The 20,026-nt window shown below is 47.6% G+C and overlaps 1 protein-coding gene across 1 annotated transcript in view; it reads right to left on the bottom strand.

Moving 5' to 3' along the window:
* Positions 1-20,026, bottom strand: part of SPECC1 (sperm antigen with calponin homology and coiled-coil domains 1) — a 206,620-nt gene that overhangs the window by 160,351 nt on the left and 26,243 nt on the right. Inside the window, exon 3 of the mRNA XM_089900267.1 lies at positions 1,527-1,662. Within this exon, the coding sequence (XP_089756393.1) occupies positions 1,527-1,662 (136 nt within the window). The remainder of the gene's footprint in view (positions 1-1,526; positions 1,663-20,026) is intronic.

The raw sequence follows: 20,026 nt of genomic DNA, 5'->3' as shown, positions 1-20,026 counted from the left end.
CCGCTAATTATTAGAGAAATGCAAATCAAAACTACAACGAGGTATCACCTCACACCGGTCAGAATGGGCATCATCGGAAAATTTACAAACAACAAATGCTGGAGAGGGTGTGGAGAAAAGGGAACCCTCTTGCACTGTTGGTGGGAATGTAAATTGATACAGCCACTATGCAGAACAGTATGGAGGTTCCTTAAAACACTAAAAATAGAATTACCATATGACCCAGCAATCCCACTACTGGGCATATACCCAGAGAAAACCATAATTCAAAAAGACACATGCACCCCAATGTTCATTGCAGCACTATTTACAATAGCCAGGTCATTCATTGACAGATGAATGGATAAAGAAGATGTGGTACATATATACAATGGAATATTACTCAGCCATAAAAAGGAACAAAATTGGGTCATTTGTTGAGACATGGATGGATCTAGAGACTGTCATACAGAGTGAAGTAAGTCAGAAAGAGAAAAACAAATATCGTATATTAACACACATATGTGGTACCTAGAAAAATGGTACAGATGAACCGGTTTGCGAGGCAGAAATAGAGACACAGATGTAGAGAACGAATGTATGGACAGCAAGGGGGGAAAGTGAAGGGGGGATGGTGGTGGTGGGATGAATTGGGAGATTGGGATTGACATATATACACTAATATGTATAAAATAGATAACTAATAAGAACCTGCTGTATAAAATAATAAAATTCTAAAAAATAAAGATATGCAAAGATATAAAATGCCATTTTTCTCAATATTATTTTTTGTTTTTGAAATTTTTTCATAAAGATATGGTAATTATGTTAACATGTAATGGGTTTAATTTTATTTCTGTTATTTTAAAATGAATTAATAAATCAATATTTTTAAAACTTAGAAGAAAAAAAAAAAAAAACCCTTTTTGGTTTCTCAAAAAGAGCTAGTAACACTGAGAAAGCCCAGGGGTTCCCGAGGCCACTGGCATCTAAACGAGTCTGAACAGCCTTCCGAGAGGACCTTCCTGGCTTCCGTAGGGCCCAGGACGGATGCTGTGCCCCTGCCTCTGCCAAGGACTTACGCACTGACTTGCTTATCTGACACGCGGAGCATCACGAAGACACCAAGACGGCCCCAGAGCCTGCACCACCCTGCCCGGATCTCCAGGGACGCAACACATGCTAGATGATGGGCAACCAGAGGGACCGGGGGAAGCACAGGGCTCCCCACTGCCTCTTTGCTTCCTTTTGTGGATCATCCCATCTCCTGTTGTGGGATGTCGCCTGAACCAGTTCCTCACTCAGAGTAAGTGCTCCGTACGTATCTGATGGGGAAGGAGGCGTGAATGCCCGAGGTGCTTTCAAATGGACAAGAAAAGGCCCGCCTGGGTCCCTCTGACCTGGCTCCCTTCCTGCCTGGGTCCCTTCGACCTGGGTCCCTCTCACCTGCGCCCCCCACCTGGGTCCCTCCCACCTGTCCCCCCCCAACCTGCCTGAGTCCTTCCACTCTGAGTCCCTCCCACCTCCCCCCCCTCAGGCCCTCCTACCTGGGGGGCCCCTCAGGCGGCTCTCCGCGAGTTCGGAGACGGCCCCGGACGTGGACGTCTTTTTCAGTCGAGCTGCCCCAGAAGCGGCGGCACCGCCTGGCTTGTTGAGCGTGTCCTCACTGCTGGCCCGCTTGAGCTGAGAGAGAGGTGGACGGAGAGAGAGAAGGTGAAGAGACGCATTTTCGGGCTGGAGCACTATAAACCAGTAAAGCACCAAGCAGGCCCACCTGCCCAGCAGCTGAGGGGCAGCGAGGGCACCTCAAGTAGCAGGAAGGCGCGGGGGGAAAAGCGCAGACAAACCTGTGATCCTCCATCACTGTTTCAGAGACCGGTATAAGGTTGCGGGTGGTTACTACCCATCATTCACACGTCAAATAATGAGGTCTTTTTTCAAAAAAGTTAAAAGGCTGGGAACTGATGAAGAAAGAACTGTATGGTACACAGAAGTCAGGATAGGGCAACGCACAAGAAATTCAAAGACAATAAAATGTAGCACAAAAACATACGTCTGTTGGAAGCAGGGGGAAGAGATACAAAGATCTGACTGAACAGCTACGCGTGCTCACCCCAAGCACTCCCATGCCCCCAAACACACACCGCCTCCTAAGGGAGCAGAGGGACTTTTTTGGAGGCCAGAAGAAGGCTGTTAGGGACCCTCGGCTCCTTTTCTGCTTTCTTCCCTGGCATGGGAAGTGCAGAACAAATATTTGTTGAAAGGTATTGAAGTGTCCCGAAATGAGCTCACACTCTGGCCCAGGTAAATTACTCTCAAGGTGGAAGAGAAAACCCACAAATAAGTTCTCTCAACCAGTGTGAGTCTCTGCTAAAGAACACTAATCGTTCCAGAAGATGGAGGCAGGCAGATGCCACCACAAACGCACCTGACATCCTGGGAACCAGCGTGAAAACGCCCTCAAATCAACCGGGACGTGGAAGCAGCAGCCTGGCCCACCACACCGGCCAAGGGCCCTGCTCCAGCCCGCTTTGCTGGCTCTGGGGTCACATACTGAAGGTTAGGAGTCTAGATATTTGCACAATGCAAAAAAAGCATGTCCACCTTTGCATTTAGATTTCAGGGTGTTGCGACATATCCCTCAGAATGGCTTGAAAGAGAAGAGAAATACCAAGTGCTGGTGAGGTTGGGGAGCAACTGGAACACTCCCCGTCTGCTGGTGGGAGTGTAAACTGGTCGCCGCTTTGGAAAACAGGGAGGATTCACTAAAGGTAAATATTTGCACCCTGTGATTCAGCAAACACCCTCAAGCTCTACACAGGCTCCTCCAAAGAATGTTCATAGCAGCTTCATTTATTACAGCCAAACCTAGAACAACCCGAATGTTCTTCAACAGATGGGGTAAATTAAATAGTGGTACAGTATACAATGGAAACCACGCAGCAATTTAAATAGTTACCGATACAGTAATGAATGGGTGGGTCTCACATTCATTATGCTAAGTGAAAGAGACCAGACACAAAAGAGTATATTATGCCTGGTTCCATGCAAGTGAAGCTCAAGAATGGACAAAACTGGGCTTCCCTGGTGGAGCAGTGGTTGGGAGTCCGCCTGCCGATGCAGGGGACACGGGTTCGTGCCCCGGTCCGGGAAGATCCCACATACCGCGGAGCGGCTGGGCCCGTGAGCCATGGCCGCTGAGCCTGCGCGTCTGGAGCCTGTGCTCCGCAACGGGAGAGGCCACAGCGGTGAGAGGCCCGCGTACCACACACACAAAAAAGAATGGACAAAAGCAAATGATGGTGACAGAAGTCAAAACAGTGGTTCCCTCCGGGGGAGGTACGGGCTGGGAAGGAAACTTCTTGGGCGCTGGCATGTTCTACATCTTGCCTGGGTGCTGACGGTGACACAGATCTAAGCACACGTAAAAATTCAATGGGCCGCACAGCTAAGACTGACATTAATGCACTTTATATGCTGATTTGTAAGTATGTTGTGCCTCACTAAAAAAAGAAAGAAAACTGGAGGATGGGTTAAACCAGGGGCAAAGCCCTGGTGCCACCCTGCCAACTGCTCGTCTGGGGTTTTCCCTCGTTATTTTTGATCATGGTAAAATATACATAACGTAAAATTTATCATTTTAACCATTTCAAGTGTACAGTTCAGTGGCCTTAAGTACATTACGTGGTTGTACAACCATCACCACCATCTAGAACTTTTCCGTCTTCCGAAACTGAAACTCTACTCCTTAAACACTAACTCCCCACAGCCTACATTTTAAAAAAGGTGGTAAAAGTCTAAATATTAGCCAAGCAATCCTAGTCGAGATCTTTAACAAATGATTAATGTTTAGAACAACCAGTTAATATTGACAGGATAATCTGCGTGCGCACGCTTGCAGTTTACTGGATGTAAATGTAACCACACTGCCCAGCCAACAAGCATAGGCCACCACAGCTTAACAAAAGGGATGAAATACGACAAGGGTTGACTCAGAAATACCTCAACTGCCTTCTTACACGGACCCCATGATCGCTTTCCTACCTCCCATTTCAGAGTAATAAGGGTCCCTGCACCCAAGCTCTCCAGCCTCTCAAATTATCCGCCAGGTCATCAGTGTAACATGTATTTAGTACTAAACGACAATAGCTCAGGATGTCAGCACCATTTCCTCAACAGAAAAGAACTATTGTTCACTCGGCCTAGAAGCGTGCCAGGGGCTTCCTGGGTCCCCACAGGGAAATCAATTCTGATCTTAGACTTTGAAAACACCTCAAAGGAAACACGGAAGGGAATTCTTAACGGAATTTTGCAAATGATACGCTCTTGGTTCTGCCTTCCTCTGTCTGGTTCTCCGACATTCCTAAAATCAGTAAGTCTGACACAAAGAAGTGCGGAATTACCAAACTCTGCAGCAAAGGCCCAGAGAGCCAAGGCTGGGTCTGCGAACCAGGACGGGGCACCCACTGAGTGAGAGGGCCCCACCGGCCTCCAGCCATCCCACCCCGGCCCCCATCCCCGCCCACCCCGGGGCATGGGCTCAGGGGTATAGCTTGCCCCCGGCCCCTTCCCACAGAGCTTGGTTCTTGGTGAGATGGCGGGTGAGGCAACAGAAGGCAGGGGTGGCAGGTGGGAGGTCAACCCCCAGGCTCAGGGCTGGAGGGTCTCCAGTGGGGATTTAGCAGTGCACAGATGCTGTAGCTCAGGGTCTGCTTTTGTTCACAAGGGCGGCAATGCAAAAGAGGACTCGGGATGTGGGAATTCAACATATGAGGTGCCCAGCAATCCCATGGGAAGCAGCCCACATCGTGGTTAAGGTGTGTGCCTGTGGCTCCAAGAGAGGCTGCTGGTGACGGACCCTGCCTCCGCCTCTCCCTACCTGTGTGATGGGGGAAGGTGCTGAGGGCTCCTCGATTCTAAAAGGGAGAAAATAACACACACATCTCCAGGCTTCTGACCCTAATTAAGAACACAATAAATAGTGGCCATCATCACCACCACCACCATCATGATCATTAGCAACACCACCATCACCACCACCATCACCACCATCACCACCATCATCACCACCACCACCACCATCACCACCATCACCATCACCACCACCACCACCTCCACCACCATCATCACCACCATCATCACCATCATCACCACCACCACCACCACCACCATCACCATCATCACCATCATCACCACCACCACCACCACCACCATCACCACCATCACCATCACCACCATCATCACCATCATCACCACCACCACCACCACCACCATCACCACCATCACCCTCACCACCATCACCATCACCACCATCACCATCACCACCACCATCATCACCATCATCACCATCACCATCACCATCACCACCATCATATCACCACCATCACCACCACCACCACCACCACCATCACCATCATCACCATCATCACCACCACCACCACCACCACCATCACCACCATCACCATCACCACCATCATCACCATCATCACCACCACCACCACCACCACCATCACCACCATCACCCTCACCACCATCACCATCACCACCATCACCATCACCACCACCATCATCACCATCATCACCATCACCATCACCATCACCACCATCACATCACCACCATCACCATCACCATCACCACCATCACCACCATCATCACCATCACCACCATCACCATCACCACCATCACCATCACCACCATCACCATCACCATCACCACCATCACCATCATCACCATCACCACCATCCCCATCACCACCACCACCATCACCATCACCATCACATCATCACCATCACCACCATCACCATCACCACCATCATCACCATCACTACCATCATCACCATCACCATCACCACCATCACCATCACCATCACCATCACCACCATCACCATCACCACCATCACCACCATCACCATCACCATCACCACCATCACCACCACCACCACCACCACCACCACCATCACCATCACCACCATCACCACCACCACCACCATCACCACCACCACCACCACCACCACCACCACCACCACCACCATCACCACCACCACCATCACCACCACCATCATCACCATCACCATCACCACCATCACCACCCACCATCATCACCATCACCATCACCATCACCACCATCACATCACCACCATCACCATCACCATCACCACCATCACCACCATCATCACCACCACCACCATCACCATCACCACCACCACCATCACCATCACCACCACCACCATCACCATCACCATCATCACCATCACCATCACCACCATCACCACTCACCATCACCACCATCACCATCACCATCACCACCATCATCACCATCACCATCATCACCACCATCACCATCACCATCACCACCATCACCATCACCACCATCACCACCATCACCACCATCACCATCACCATCACCACCATCACCACCATCATCACCATCACCATCACCACCATCACCATCACCATCACCACCATCACCATCACCATCACCATCACCACCATCACCATCACCACCATCACCATCACCACCATCACCATCACCATCACCATCATCACCATCACCACCATCACCATCACCATCACCACCATCACCATCATCACCATCACCATCATCACCATCACCACCATCCCCATCACCACCACCACCATCACCATCACCATCACATCATCACCATCACCACCATCATCACCATCACCACCATCATCACCATCACTACCATCATCACCACCCATCACCATCACCACCATCACCATCACCATCACCACCATCACCATCACCATCACCACCATCACCATCACCATCACCGCCATCACCACCATCACCATCACCATCACCACCACTCACCACCACCACCACCACCACCACCACCATCACCACCACCACCACCACCACCACCACCACCACCACCATCACCACCACCATCATCACCATCACCATCATCACCATCACCATCACCACCACCATCACCATCACCATCACCACCGTCACCACCATCATCATCACCATCACCACCATCACCATCACCATCACCACCACCACCACCACCACCATCATCACCATCATCACCATCACCACCATCACCATCACCACCACCACCACCATCATCACCATCACCACCATCACCATCACCACCACCACCACCATCATCACCATCATCACCATCACCACCATCACCATCACCATCACCACCATCACCATCACCACCATCACCATCACCACCAGCACCATCATCACCATCATCACCATCACCACCATCACCACCATTACCAGCACCACCAGCACCATCACCACCAGCACCATCACCACCACCATTATCACCACCACCACCAGCAGCAGCAGCATCACCATAATCACCGTTACAACTGTGGGAACTCAGCCAGAAACTTCCCTCTTTGCTGTCTGAAAGCTTTCCCAGTGCTCCTTCCATGATGGTTCTCTGGGCTGGTAGCCACGGCAGCACCTTCATACTTACAAACAAAAGTCTGGAACCAGAGCATGGGGTATTGTTATGTATTAGAAATAGGTTACTGATTGGCTGCTGGGCCCTGGGCAAGTTATTATATAGGGACTCAGTTTCCTCACCTAAAAAACAGAAGAACTTGATTAAATCATCTAAGATCCTTCTCACCTCCTAAATCCTAGCTGTTATATTAGATTTTATTTACTTATTTAGGCTTAAAGAATTTGTTGATCAGGCTTATTGCATATTGTATCAATGTAAAGCTTTTGCTCAAAGCACAAGTACTATAACGATGTGACAACAACAATACCCCAGGCTCTGGGCTGATAAATAGGAGGGCGTGCCAGCCCCGTCATGATCCTAGACTAAGGCTGCACTCGCTCCCCATCTGCTTACCACCAGCAATGGCTGCCTCCGACCCTTCCTTACATCAGAAACGCCGGCACTGCCAAGGCACCGCGGTGAAAGGCAAGCATTGTAGTGACTGACTTGATCTAACCTCCGTTTCAAACACGGTGAATTTTGACTACTAACCCTAAGGCAGACTTCACATTCATTCCACACAGACAATATGGAGATGCTGTGATTAATCACCTCGGGTCTGGATGAAGCAACATTTCACACCAAAAGAATGTGCTTCAGGGAGGTCCTGAGAAGACGCCCTTCTCCCCCACCCTTTGCTCCCCCACCTAAGGTGTCCTGTGGGATATGGGGACCATCTGAAATATCAGCTGCTGGTAGTTTAAAGGTTCAAGGGCGTTTCGGCCACTGAACAGCCTTTCGTATGTGATTTCATCCGACTGCCTTCCACCCAGATGTGAGAGCCAGGAGGAAGTGGGCCGGGAGAGTCGGGTCCCGGTGAAAGAACCGAGGGCATCCCTTCTGGGTACCATCATCCCAGGGAGCCCAGAGCAGCCCTATGCACATACCCTGGGGAAGAGAGAGAGAGAAAGGGGGAGCGGGGCCGGAGCAGAGACCCTGGGACTCCTCCCCTCTCACCACGACCCCTGGGGCTGCTCCCACCGTCCTGGACACTGTGACCCGGAAGGCCTACTGCAGGCTGGGCGTCCATCCCCAATACACACAGTGTACTTAGTCCACGGGGCCAGGCTGCACGCGTGTCAAAGCGGAGCAGGCAGGCCTGTGCTCTGAGTTAATGTCCAGCAAAGGGCCTGGTTCCTGTGCAGTGACTCAGAAAACTAGGACGGGAGAGGCGGGTGGCCTCCCGGAGCAGGTGCCCTGGAGCAGGCCTGGAAGACCACCAGGCTTTTACCGGCAGGTGAGGCAGCAAAGCATCCCAGAGCCCGCAGGTATGTGCTAGAGGGTGGGGACAGGCAGCCGGGGAGAGGGGGAGCAGCATGTGGGACCAGGGCAGGACCCTCCAGATTCCCCAGGTCTGCAGCAGTGATAAGGATTCAGACTTGGTGAGCTGACAACGGGGACACCCATGTGTCTGCAGCCAGGTGAACCCTCCGGCTGGGGCTGCGCTGGGGAGAGCCCTCTGTCAGCAGGACCAGAGGAGGCACCTAGGGGAGGTGGAAGGAGGGCAAAGTCGAGTTCTTGCTTTGAAGACACGGAGGACAAGGCTGTTTGGAGGGTCGGGGGCAGAATTCAGGAAACGGACGGGAGCTGATGACATGGGGCGGCGTGGGTCCTTCTAGGTCCTTTACCCACAAGTTTCTTCTCATTCAAACCACAACTCTGCCGTGTTGGACCTGAGAAAACTAACATGAGATTAACTAACTCACTCAAGGCTGTAAGGGTGAGGCAGAGCGGGATTTAGGCCCGGCACTGTGTTTCCAAGGGCTTTAACATTCCCGCTGGGCCGGAGACCAACAGGAGTCAGAGGCTCTGGCCATACCTCATGGGGTGAGGGCAAATAAATGGGGCTGCAGGAAAGCCACATCACGTGGGCGGCCCAGATTGGTGACTAAGGACATGGGCTCTAAGTCCAAACTTAGAATCCTGGGTTGGAATCTTGGCTCTGCCTCTTACTAGCTGTGTGACCTAGGGCAAATCACTTTACCTCTCTGTGCTTTGGTTTCTTCACCTAAAAATCAGATCTAGCAATGGCACCTACCTCAGAGTGTAGCTTTTAGGCTTCAATGAGTTAGCCATAGGACGTGCTTAGAATAACAGTGTCTGACACATAGCATGCTTTTAACAGATGCCGGCTATAATCATAACCAACACAACTCATCGTTATTATTCTTGTTATTAAAGGAAAGCAAGAATGAGAAGGGACTGTTTTAGGAAAAGATTAAGGTAATGCAATGGGGATTCCAGAGGGCACAGTAGAACTTTTTTTTTTTTTCTCAGCGGCCATGGCCCACGGGCCCAGCCGCTCCGCGGCATGCGGGATCTTCCCCCGTGTCCCCTGCATCGGCAGGCGGAGTCTCAACCACTGCGCCACCAGGGAAGCCCACAGTAGAACTTTTTAAAGCAAGTCACTAACCACCCTGGACCTCAGACTCTCCATCTTTTCATAACAACGTCCAGGAAACATTCATGGTGTGCGTGCTTATGAGGTACCAGGCACAGCCAGCGATAGCAGACACTTCACATGGCTATTGTGAGAAGTGGAAATGAAATATACAAAACACCTTGGCACAGGGCACCTGCTCCACACATGACAGCTGTTCCTGAAAGTTCTGTTGCTTCTACACACCATGCTAGCCCTGAAGCCCACTTCTGAGCTCCATTTTACCAGCCGCACCCAACTTACTCTGCCTCTTCGTGGACTTTGGGGTCCCACTCTGTATTATAAAAAGATCTGAGCCCATCCTTCCCAGGTGAAAGGATAAGTCAGACACGTTCCAGGCCAGGGGCATGCCGTCTCTCCCTACCACACACACGGCGCGTTTGGGTGGCAGCAAAGCTTTTACAGGGAGCACTTCATTTCTCCTGCACCTTCCACAGGGAATTCCATCAGAGAAAGAGTCACGGCTTAGAAGGTCTCCCAGGGGGCAGGGCCTACAGACCCCAAACCGATCCTAGCAGTCCTCTGAGGCAAACTGCCGAAGCCTCTCTTACACCGTCACTATTTTTTGAAGGCAACATCAGACACAGAAAGCTATGAGTCTCAGTTTCTAAGTCTTTTTCCTTCTCTGTTTGTGGCTGCATTCTTGGCTTTGTTTCCTAGTCATCAAGTGCAGCCGGCACCACTTGAGATTTCTGGTTTGTTATAGAAGATCCCTACGAAAGTGCTGGTGTTGCTTTGATGTGCTTGGTAAGTATTTTCACTATCGCTTCCATTGATATTCAAGCCGCTGAGCACCTGTACCTGAAAGCTGACAAAAGGAAAACCTTTGAACAGCTCACAGGTGAATGTAACTAAGAAATTCCTTCAATTCCACAAAGATGGGGTGGGGGGTGGAGATTCAAAGCTTTCAAATCATCACACAGAACACAACCCGGTCTTTAAAGGGAGATAACATGTTCTGGTTGGAGCAGTGGTTCTCAAACTTGAGAGTCCATCAGAATCCTTGGAGGTTCTGTTAAAATGCAGACGGCTGCCTGCACCCCAGCCCGCAACCCTAGCATCACCACCAAGCTTCCGAATCCCTAGGTCTGGGGCAGGGCCTGAGGATTTGCATTTCTGGCAAGCTCCCAGGTGATGCTGATACTGCTGGTGCGGGGACCACGCTTTGAGGACCAAACGGTTTACAGCAGCACTGTCAATGGAAATATTATAAGAGCCACAGACCTAAGTTTACATGGTCGAATAGGAACATGAAAAAACGTAAAATGAAACAAGTAAAATTAATTTTAACGATATATTTTCTGAACCCAATACATTCAAAATAGTATCAATCAATGTAAAACACATTAATAAGGTCTTTTACTTCTTTTGTAGTCACTCTTCAAAATCTGGTTTGTATTTTTTTTTTCACCCCTGTGACTCATTTATTTTTTCTTTTAACATCTTTATTGGGGTATAATTGCTTTACAATGTTGCGTTAGTTGCCGCTGTATAACAAAGTGAATCAGCTCTACGTATACATATATCCCCATATCCCCACCCTCTTGCGTCTCCCTCTCACCCCCCCATCCCACCCGTCTAGGTGGTCACAAAGCACCGAGCTGATCTCCCTGTGCTATGCGGCTGCTTCCCACTAGCTATCTATTTTATATCTGGTAGTGTATATATGTCCATGCCACTCTCTCACTTCGTCCCAGCTTACCCTTCCCCATCCCCGTGTCCTCAAGTTCATTCTCTACGTCTGTGTCTTTATTCCTGTCCTGCCCCTAGGTTCTTCAGAACCTTTTTTTTAGATTCCATATATATGTGTTAGCATACAGTATTTGTTTTTCTCTTTCTGACTTACTTCACTCGGTATGACAGTCTCTAGGTCCATCCACCTCACTACAAATAACTCAATTTCATTTCTTTTCATGGCTGAGTAATATTCCATTGTATATATGTGCCACATCTTCTTTATCCATTCATCTGTCGATGGACACTTAGGTTGCTTCCATGTCCTGGCTATTGTAAATAGAGCTGCAATGAACATTGTGGTACATGACTCTTTTTGAATTATGGTTTTCTCAGGGTATATGCCCAGTAGTGGGATTGCTGGGTTGTATGGTAGTTCTAGTTTTAGTGTTTTAAGGAACCTCCATACTGTTCTGCATAGTGGCTGTATCAATTTACATTCTCACTAACAGTGCAGGAGGGTTCCCTTTTCTCCACACCCTCTCCAGCATTTATTGTTTGTAGACTTTTTGATGATGGCCATTCTAACGGTGTGAGGTGATACCTCATTGTAGTTTTGATTTGCATTTCTCTAATGATTAGGGATGTTGAGCATCCTTTCATGTGTTTGTTGGCAATCTGTATATCTTCTTAGGAGAAATGTCTGTTAAGGTCTTTTGCCCATTTTTGGATTGGGTTGTTTGTTTTTTTTATATTGAGTTGCATGAGCTGCTTGTATATTTGGGGGATTAATCCTTTGCCCATTGATTCATTTGCAAATATTTTCTCCCATTCTGAGGGTTGTCTTTTCATCTTGTTTATGGTTTCCTTTGCTGTGCAAAAGCTTTTAAGTTTCATTAGGTCCCATTTGTTTATTTTTGTTTTTATTTCCCTTTCTCTAGGAGGTGGGTCAGAAAGGATCCTGCTGTGATTTATGTCATAGAGTGTTCTGCCTATGTTTCCTCTAAGAGTTTGATAGTGTCTGGCCTTACATTTAGGTCTTTAATCCACTTTGAGTTTATTTTTGTGTATGGTGTTAGGGAGTGTTCTAATTTCACTCTTTTACATGAAGCTGTACAGTTTCTCAGCACCACTTATTGAAGAGGCTGTTTTTTCTCCACTGTATATTCTTGCCTCCTTTGTCAAAGATAAGGTGACCATATGTGTGTGGGTTTACCTCTGGGCTTTCTATCCTGTTCCATTGATCTATATTTCTGTTTTTGTGCCAGTACCATACTGTCTGGATTACTGTAGCTTTATAGTATAGTCTGAAGTCCAGGAGCCTGATTCCTCCAGTTCCGTTTTTCTTTCTCAAGATTGCTTTGGTTATTTGGGGTCTTTTGTGTTTCCATACAAATTGTGAAATTTTCTATTCTAGTTCTGTGAAAAATGCCATTGGTGGTTTGATAGGGATTTCATTGAATCTGTAGATTGCTTTGGGTAGTATAGTCATTTTCACAATGTTGATTCTTCCAATCCAAGAACATGGTATATCTATATCTCTCCATCTGTTTTATCATCTTTAATTTCTTTCATCGGTGCCCTACAGTTTTCTGCATACAGGTCTTTTGTCTCCTTGGGTAGGTTTATTCCTAGGTATTTTATTCTTTTTGTTGCAATGGTAAATGCGAGTGTTTCCTTAATTTCTCTTTCAGATTTTTCATCATTAGTGTATAGGAATGCAAGAGATTTCTGTGCATTAATTTTTTTGTATTCTGCTACTTTACCAAATTCATTGATTAGCTCTAGTAGTTTTCTGGTGGCATCTTTAGGATTCTCAGTGTATCTGCAAACAGTGACAGTTTTACTTCTTCTTTTCCGATTTGGGTTCCTTTTATTTCTTTTTCTTCTCTGATTGCTGTGGCTAAAACTTCCAAAACTATGTTGAATAAGAATGGTGAGAGTGGGCAACCTTGTCTTGTTCCTGATCTTAGTGGAAATGGTTTCAGTCTTTCACCATTGAGAACGATGTCGGCTGTGGGTTGGTCACATATGGCCTTTATTATGTTGAGGTAGGTTCCCTCTGCCTACTTTCTGGAGGGTTTTTATCATAAATTGGTGTTAAATTTTGTCAAAAGCTTTTTCTGCATCTATTGAGATGATCATATGGTTTTTATCCTTCAATCTGTAATACAGTGTATCACACTGATTGATTTGCATATACTGAAGAATCCTTGCATTCCTGGGATAAATCCCACTTGATCATGGTGTATGATCCTTTTAATGTGCTGTTGGATTCTGTTTGCTAGTATTTTGTTGAGGATTTTTGCATCTATGTTTATCAGTGATACTGGCCTGTAGTTTTCTTTTTTTGTGACTGTCTGGTTTTGGTATCAGGGTGATGGTGGCCTTGTAGAATGAGTTTGGGAGTGTTCCTCTGTCTGCTATATTTTGGAAGAGTTTGAGAAGGATAGGTGTTAGCTCTTCTCTAAATGTTTGATAGAATTCACCTGTGAAGACACCTGGTCCTGGGTTTTTGTTTGTTGGAAGATTTTTTTTTTTTTTTTTTTTTTTTTGCGGTATGCGGGCCTCTCACTGTTGTGGCCTCTCCCGTTGTGGAGCACAGGCTCCGGACGCGCAGGCTCAGCGGCCACGGCTCACGGGCCCAGCCGCTCCACGGCATGTGGGATCTTCCCGGACCGGGGCACGAACCCGTGTCCCCTGCATCAGCAGGCGGACTCTGAACCACTGCACCACCAAGGAAGCCCTGTTGGAAGATTTTTAATCACAGTTTCAATTTCAGTGCTTGTGATTGGTCTGTTTATATTTTCTATGTCTTCCTGGTTCAGTCTCTGAAGGTTGTGCTTTTCTAAGAATTTGTCCATTTCTTCCAGGTTGTCCACTTTATGGGCATACAGTTGCTTGTAGCAATCTCTCATGATCCTTTGTATTTCTGCAGTGTCAGTTGTTACTTCTCCTTTTTCATTTCTAATTCTGTTGATTTGAGTCTTCTCCGTTTTTTTCTTGATGAGTCTGGCTAATGGTTTATCAATTTTGTTCATCTTCTCAAAGAACCAGCTTTTAGTTTTACTGATCCTTGCTATCGTTTCCTTCATTTCTTTTTCATTTATTTCTGATCTGATCTTTATGATTTCTTTCCTTCTGCTAACTTTGGGGTTTCTTTTGTTCTCCTCTCTCTAATTCCTTTAGGTGTAACGTTAGGTTGTTTATTTGAGATGTTTCTTGTTTCCTGAGGTAGGATTGTATTGCTATAAACTTCGCTCTTAGAACTGATTTTTGTTCATCCCATAGGTTTTGGGTCATCGTGTTTTCGTTGTCATTTGTTTCTAGGTACTTTTTGATTTCCTCTTTGATTTCTTCAGTAACCTCTGGGTTATTTAGTAGTTTAGCCTCCATGTGTTTGTATTTTTTACTGATTTTTTCCTGTAATTGGTATCTAGTCTCATAGCATTGTGGTCAGATAAGATACTTGAAACGATTTCAATTTTCTTAAATTTACTAAGGCTTGATTTGTGACCCAAGATATGATCTATCCTGGAGAATGTTCCATAAGCACTTGAGAAAAAAGTGTATCCTGTTGTTTTTGGATGGAATGTTCTATAAATATCAATTGAGTCCATCTTGTTTAATGTACCATTTAAAGCTTGTGTTTCCTTATTTATTTTCATTTCGGATGATCTGTCCATTGGTGAAAGTGGAGTATTAAAGTCCCCTACTATTATTGTGTTACTGTCAATCTTCCGTTTTATGGCTGTTAGCAGTTGCCTTATGTATTGAGGTGCTCCTACATTGGGTGCATAAATATTTACAATTGTTATATCTTCTTCTTGGATTGATTCCTTGATCATTATGTAATGTCTTGCTTTGTCTCTTGTCATAGTCTTTATTTTAAAGTCTATTTTGTCTGATATGAGGATTGCTACTACAGCTTTCTTTTGATTTCCATTTGCATGGAATATCTTTTCCCATCCCCTCACTTTTAGTCTGTATGTGTCCCTAGGTCTGAAGTGGGTCTCTTGTAGACAACATATATATGGGTCTTGGTTTTTTCTTTTTTTTTTTGCAGTACGCGGGCCTCTCACTGTTGTGGCCTCTCTCGTTGCAGAGCACAGGCTCCAGGCGTGCAGGTTCCAGACGTGCAGGCTCAGCGGCCATGGCTCACAGGCCCAGCCGCTCCACGACATGTGGGATCTTCCCGGACCGGGACACAAACCCGTGTCCCCTGCATCGGCAGGCAGACTCTCAACCACTGCGCCACCAGGGAAGCCCCCATGGGTCTTGTTTTTGTATCCATTTAGCCAGTCTATGTCTTTTGGTTGGAGCATTTAATCCATTTACATTTAAGGTAGTTATCAATATGTATGTTCCTATTACCATTTTCTTAATTGTTTTGGGTTTGTTATTGTAGGTCTTTTCCTTCTCTTGTGTTTCCTGCCTAGAGAAGTTCCTTTAGCATTTGTTGTAAAGCTGGTTTGGTGGTGCTGAATTCTCTTCGCTTTTGCTTGTCTATAAAGGTTTTAATTTCTTCACTGAATCTGAATGAGATCCTTGCTGGGTAGAGTAATCTTGGTTGTAGGTTTTTCCCTTTCATCACTTTAAATATGTCCTGCCACTCCGTCTGGCTTGCAGAGTTTCTGCTGAAAGATCGACTGTTAACCTTATGGGGATTCCCTTGTATGTTACTGGTTGCTTTTCCCTTGCTGCTTTTAATATTTTTTCTTTGTATTTAATTTTTGATAGTTTGATTAGTATGCGTCTTGGCATGTTTCTCCTTGGATTTATCCTGTATGGGACTCTGTGCTTCCTGGACTTGATTGACTACTTCCTTTCCCATATTAGGGAAGTTTTCAACTATAATCTCTTCAAATATTTTCTCAGTCCTTTCTTTTTCTCTTCTTCTTCTGGGACCCCTGTAATTCAAATGTTGGTGCGTTTAATGTTGTCCCAGAGGTCTCTGAGACTGTCCTCAATTCTTTTTTTTTTTTTTTTGTGGTACGCGGGCCTCTCACTGTTGTGGCCTCTCCTGTTGCAGAGCACAGGCTCCGGACGCGCAGGCTCAGCGGCATGTGGGATCTTCCCGGACCAGGGCACGAACCCGTGTCCCCTGCATCGGCAGGCAGACTCCCAACCACTGCGCCACCAGGGAAGCCCTGTCCTCAATTCTTTTCATTCTTTTTTCTTTATTCTGCTCTGCAGTAGTTATTTCCACTATTTTATCTTCCAGGTCACTTATCTGTTCTTCTACCTCAGTTATTCTGCTATTGATTCCTTCTAGAGAATTTTTAATTCCACTTATTGTGTTGTTCATCATTGTTTGCTCTTTAGTTCTTCTAGGTCCTTGTTAAACATTTCTTGTATTTTCTCCATTCTATTTCCAAGATTTTGGATCATCTTTACTATCATTACTCTGAAGTCTTTTTCAGGTAGACTGCCTATTCCCTCTTCATTTGTTAGGTCTGGTGGGTTTTTACCTTGTTCCTTCATCTGCTGCGTGTTTCTCTGTCTTCTCCTTTTGCTTAACTTACTGTGTTTGGGGTCTCCTTTTCGCAGGCTGCAGGTACGTAGTTCTCGTTGTTTTTGGTGTCTGCTCCCAGTGGGTAAAGTTGGTTCAGTGGGTTGTGTAGGCTTCCCGGTGGAGGGGACTGGTGCCTGTGTTCTGTTACACGAGGCTGGATCTTGTATTTCTGGTGGGCAGGACCGAGTCCAGTGGTGTGTTTTGGGGTGTCTGTGAACTTAGTATGATTTTCAGCAGCCTCTCTGCTGATGGGTGGTGTTGTGTTCCTGTCTTGCTAGTTGTTTGACATAGGGTGTCCAGCACTGTAGCTTGCTGGTCGTTGAGTGGAGCTGGGAATTAGCATTGAGATGGAGATCTCTGGGAGAGCTTTTGCCCTTTGATATCACATGGGGCCGGGAGGTGTCTGGTGGACCAATGTCCTGAACTCGGCTCTCCCACCTCAGAGGCACGTGCCTGACATCCGGCCAGGGCACCAAGACCCTGTCAGCCACACAGTTTTGTTTTTCTTTAAGGATAATTTGCTTCATGGAGGAAGAAGTATAGGTTCTTCTGACTCTTTTCTATCTTGCTTGTTTCTCTTTAGGGCCTGACAGATTTGGTGCAGCAAGTTAGAAGGGAGAGTAGAGAAGATTCCTAGAGAATGTCTTAGCTACGCCTTCTTGTGGCCACAGGAAGCTGCAGTTGGTCCCGCCATCTCGGGGCGGATCCTTTATTCCCTTCCCAGGACGGTGTATCTGAGGCAGGGCTTAGCAGAGGCGGGAGGTGGGGAAGCCAGCATCTCTGAGGACGTCAAGGAGACATGAAGATGGCAAGGCGGCCGCTCTGGTGTGTACTTTGCACTCACAGCACATGTCAAGGGCTCATCGCCACATGGGGCTGGTGGCTCCTCTATCAGGCGGCGCAGGTGTAGAGCATTCACTCCTGAAGGATAATGACAGGACTGACCGGGTCCCCAAGACTCGTAGAGGACATAAACCTTAAGACTTTGCTTTCCGGGCACCCTGAACCCTGGCCACAGGAGACTGGGCAGGATCAATACATGACTCGCGCCTAGCCAATTCTTCTCTTGCTTTTGTTTTTAACCAGCGAGAAGCAAAGAAGTGGCTGGGCCTTCCAAGGGATGAGGGAGGCTTGAGCCGGCAGGCAGCCGTGCTTCATACCACGTGCAGGCGACAGAGAAGCAGAGACAGGTGACACGAAGTCCTGGGACACCCCAGTCTATGGTCCTGGCCTATCTGTGCTCCGGTCTTGCACCTTTGGCCTGCACACAGTGACCCGGGAACCTCAGATCTGTTCCATATATTTCTTTTCTGCTCAAACCAATGTTTTGTCATTTGCGACCAGGAGAGTCCTGACTAATAGACTAGGGCTGCGTAAGTGGCCGGTGTGATGCAGCCTGTCTGCATCAAAGCAGTCCGGGTACCTGCCTCCCTGTGCTGTGCTCAGAGACACAAGGAAGGCTCACGGCAGCCCCTCACACCACCCCATCCCATCCAGGCTCCTGTTCCCCCACCTGCTCCCCCAGGGCTCCTTCAGCTCAGGCCAGCATCTGCAGTAGGTTATTTCATCCTACTTTTGGTGCATTTGTTTTAGTTTTCCTATTTGGAGCTAGTGAAAACACATCTGTCCATCCCATATGTGTCCATCTCCTACAAAGCAGTCGTAGTAAGACGTTAACTGTGGCATCCAGGTGGTGGGACGCTGTGTTCACTGTGTAATTCAGCTTCTCTGAACGCTCACAGATTTCCGTAGTAAATACTCAGGGGGAAATCTGCTTGCTCTTCTGTCCATCGCTGTTGCCTCTTTCTCTTCTGTTCTCCGGGTTTTTTGTCTTCTTCCTCTGTCCACTGAGGCGGACAGCAGAGACGGTCAGAGCCAGAGAGGTACAGGGGGGTATGGCTCTCTGCTACTCCGTCCCCCAAGCCCCATCATCCTCTTTTACAGGGTCGGGCCTGGGAATCCCAAGGACCAGGACGAGAGCTGAGAGTACTCCGCAGGAGTATCTGCTTTGCCCCTGACATTTTCCCCGTGGAACAAGTTTCCAAAACACACACTGATCAAAGGCGGAGCGGCCACCGTTTCATTGTCTTTAGGAAACACACGAGCTTCAGACCTTTTTTGAAACACTGCTTTTAAAATATTTTAATGTATTCCAGAAGCTCTAAGGGTCTGTTCTGGGGGAAATGTATGTATTCATTTAAAATCCATATTAGGGCTTCCCTGGTGGCGCAGTGGTTGAGAGTCCGCCTGCCGATGCAGGGGACATGGGTTCGTGCCCCGGTCCAGGAAGATCCCACATGCCACGGAGTGGCTGGGCCCGTGAGCCATGGCCGCTGAGCCTGCGCGTCTGGAGCCTGTGCTCCGCAACGGGAGAGGCCACAGCAGTGAGAGACCCGCGTAACGCAAAAAAAAAAAAAAAAAAAAAAAAATCCATATTAGAGATGTCTCCCAAATGTGCTATAGGTCAAAGATAATAAAAATTAAAATCATGGAAATAACAGTCAAGTCTGGGATATTAGAATAATAATCCAAATTATAAGTAGGACACTTTATCCACATTTACTCCTTGTGGCAAGTACGGTGCTCGTCCCATCTCGGAGCTCAGGGCAGCTACCTGGCTTGCCTGACGTTTCACAGCTAGAAAGGGGCAGAGTTGGGGGTCCCAATGCGGCCAGGGGTCCCGACCCCTCTCCTCCTGTTCCCACATCCATCACCCCCGGGAGAACAGGTGTGCTCGGGCATTCAATCCACGCCGAGCGCTCAGGTAGCAGGTGCCCTCCTAAGCGTGAAGGACACAGCTTGTGACAAACAGAAGAGCAGATGGTCCCGGCCCTCGTGGGGCTTCCCATCTAGCCATGGGGAGACGACAGTAACCACGCAGGTGGGTGTGAGGGTCCTAAGAGCTGAGAAGGAAAATGAGGCAG

The sequence above is a fragment of the Delphinapterus leucas genome, chromosome 19 (genome assembly GCF_059928025.1).
Source record: "Delphinapterus leucas isolate spDelLeu-1000000601 "Yukka" chromosome 19, BTC_Dleu_Yukka2, whole genome shotgun sequence".
Classification (NCBI taxonomy): Eukaryota; Metazoa; Chordata; class Mammalia; order Artiodactyla; family Monodontidae; genus Delphinapterus; species Delphinapterus leucas.
Note: the sequence above shows the minus strand (reverse complement) of the source record. Positions and strands in the feature narration are given on the sequence as shown.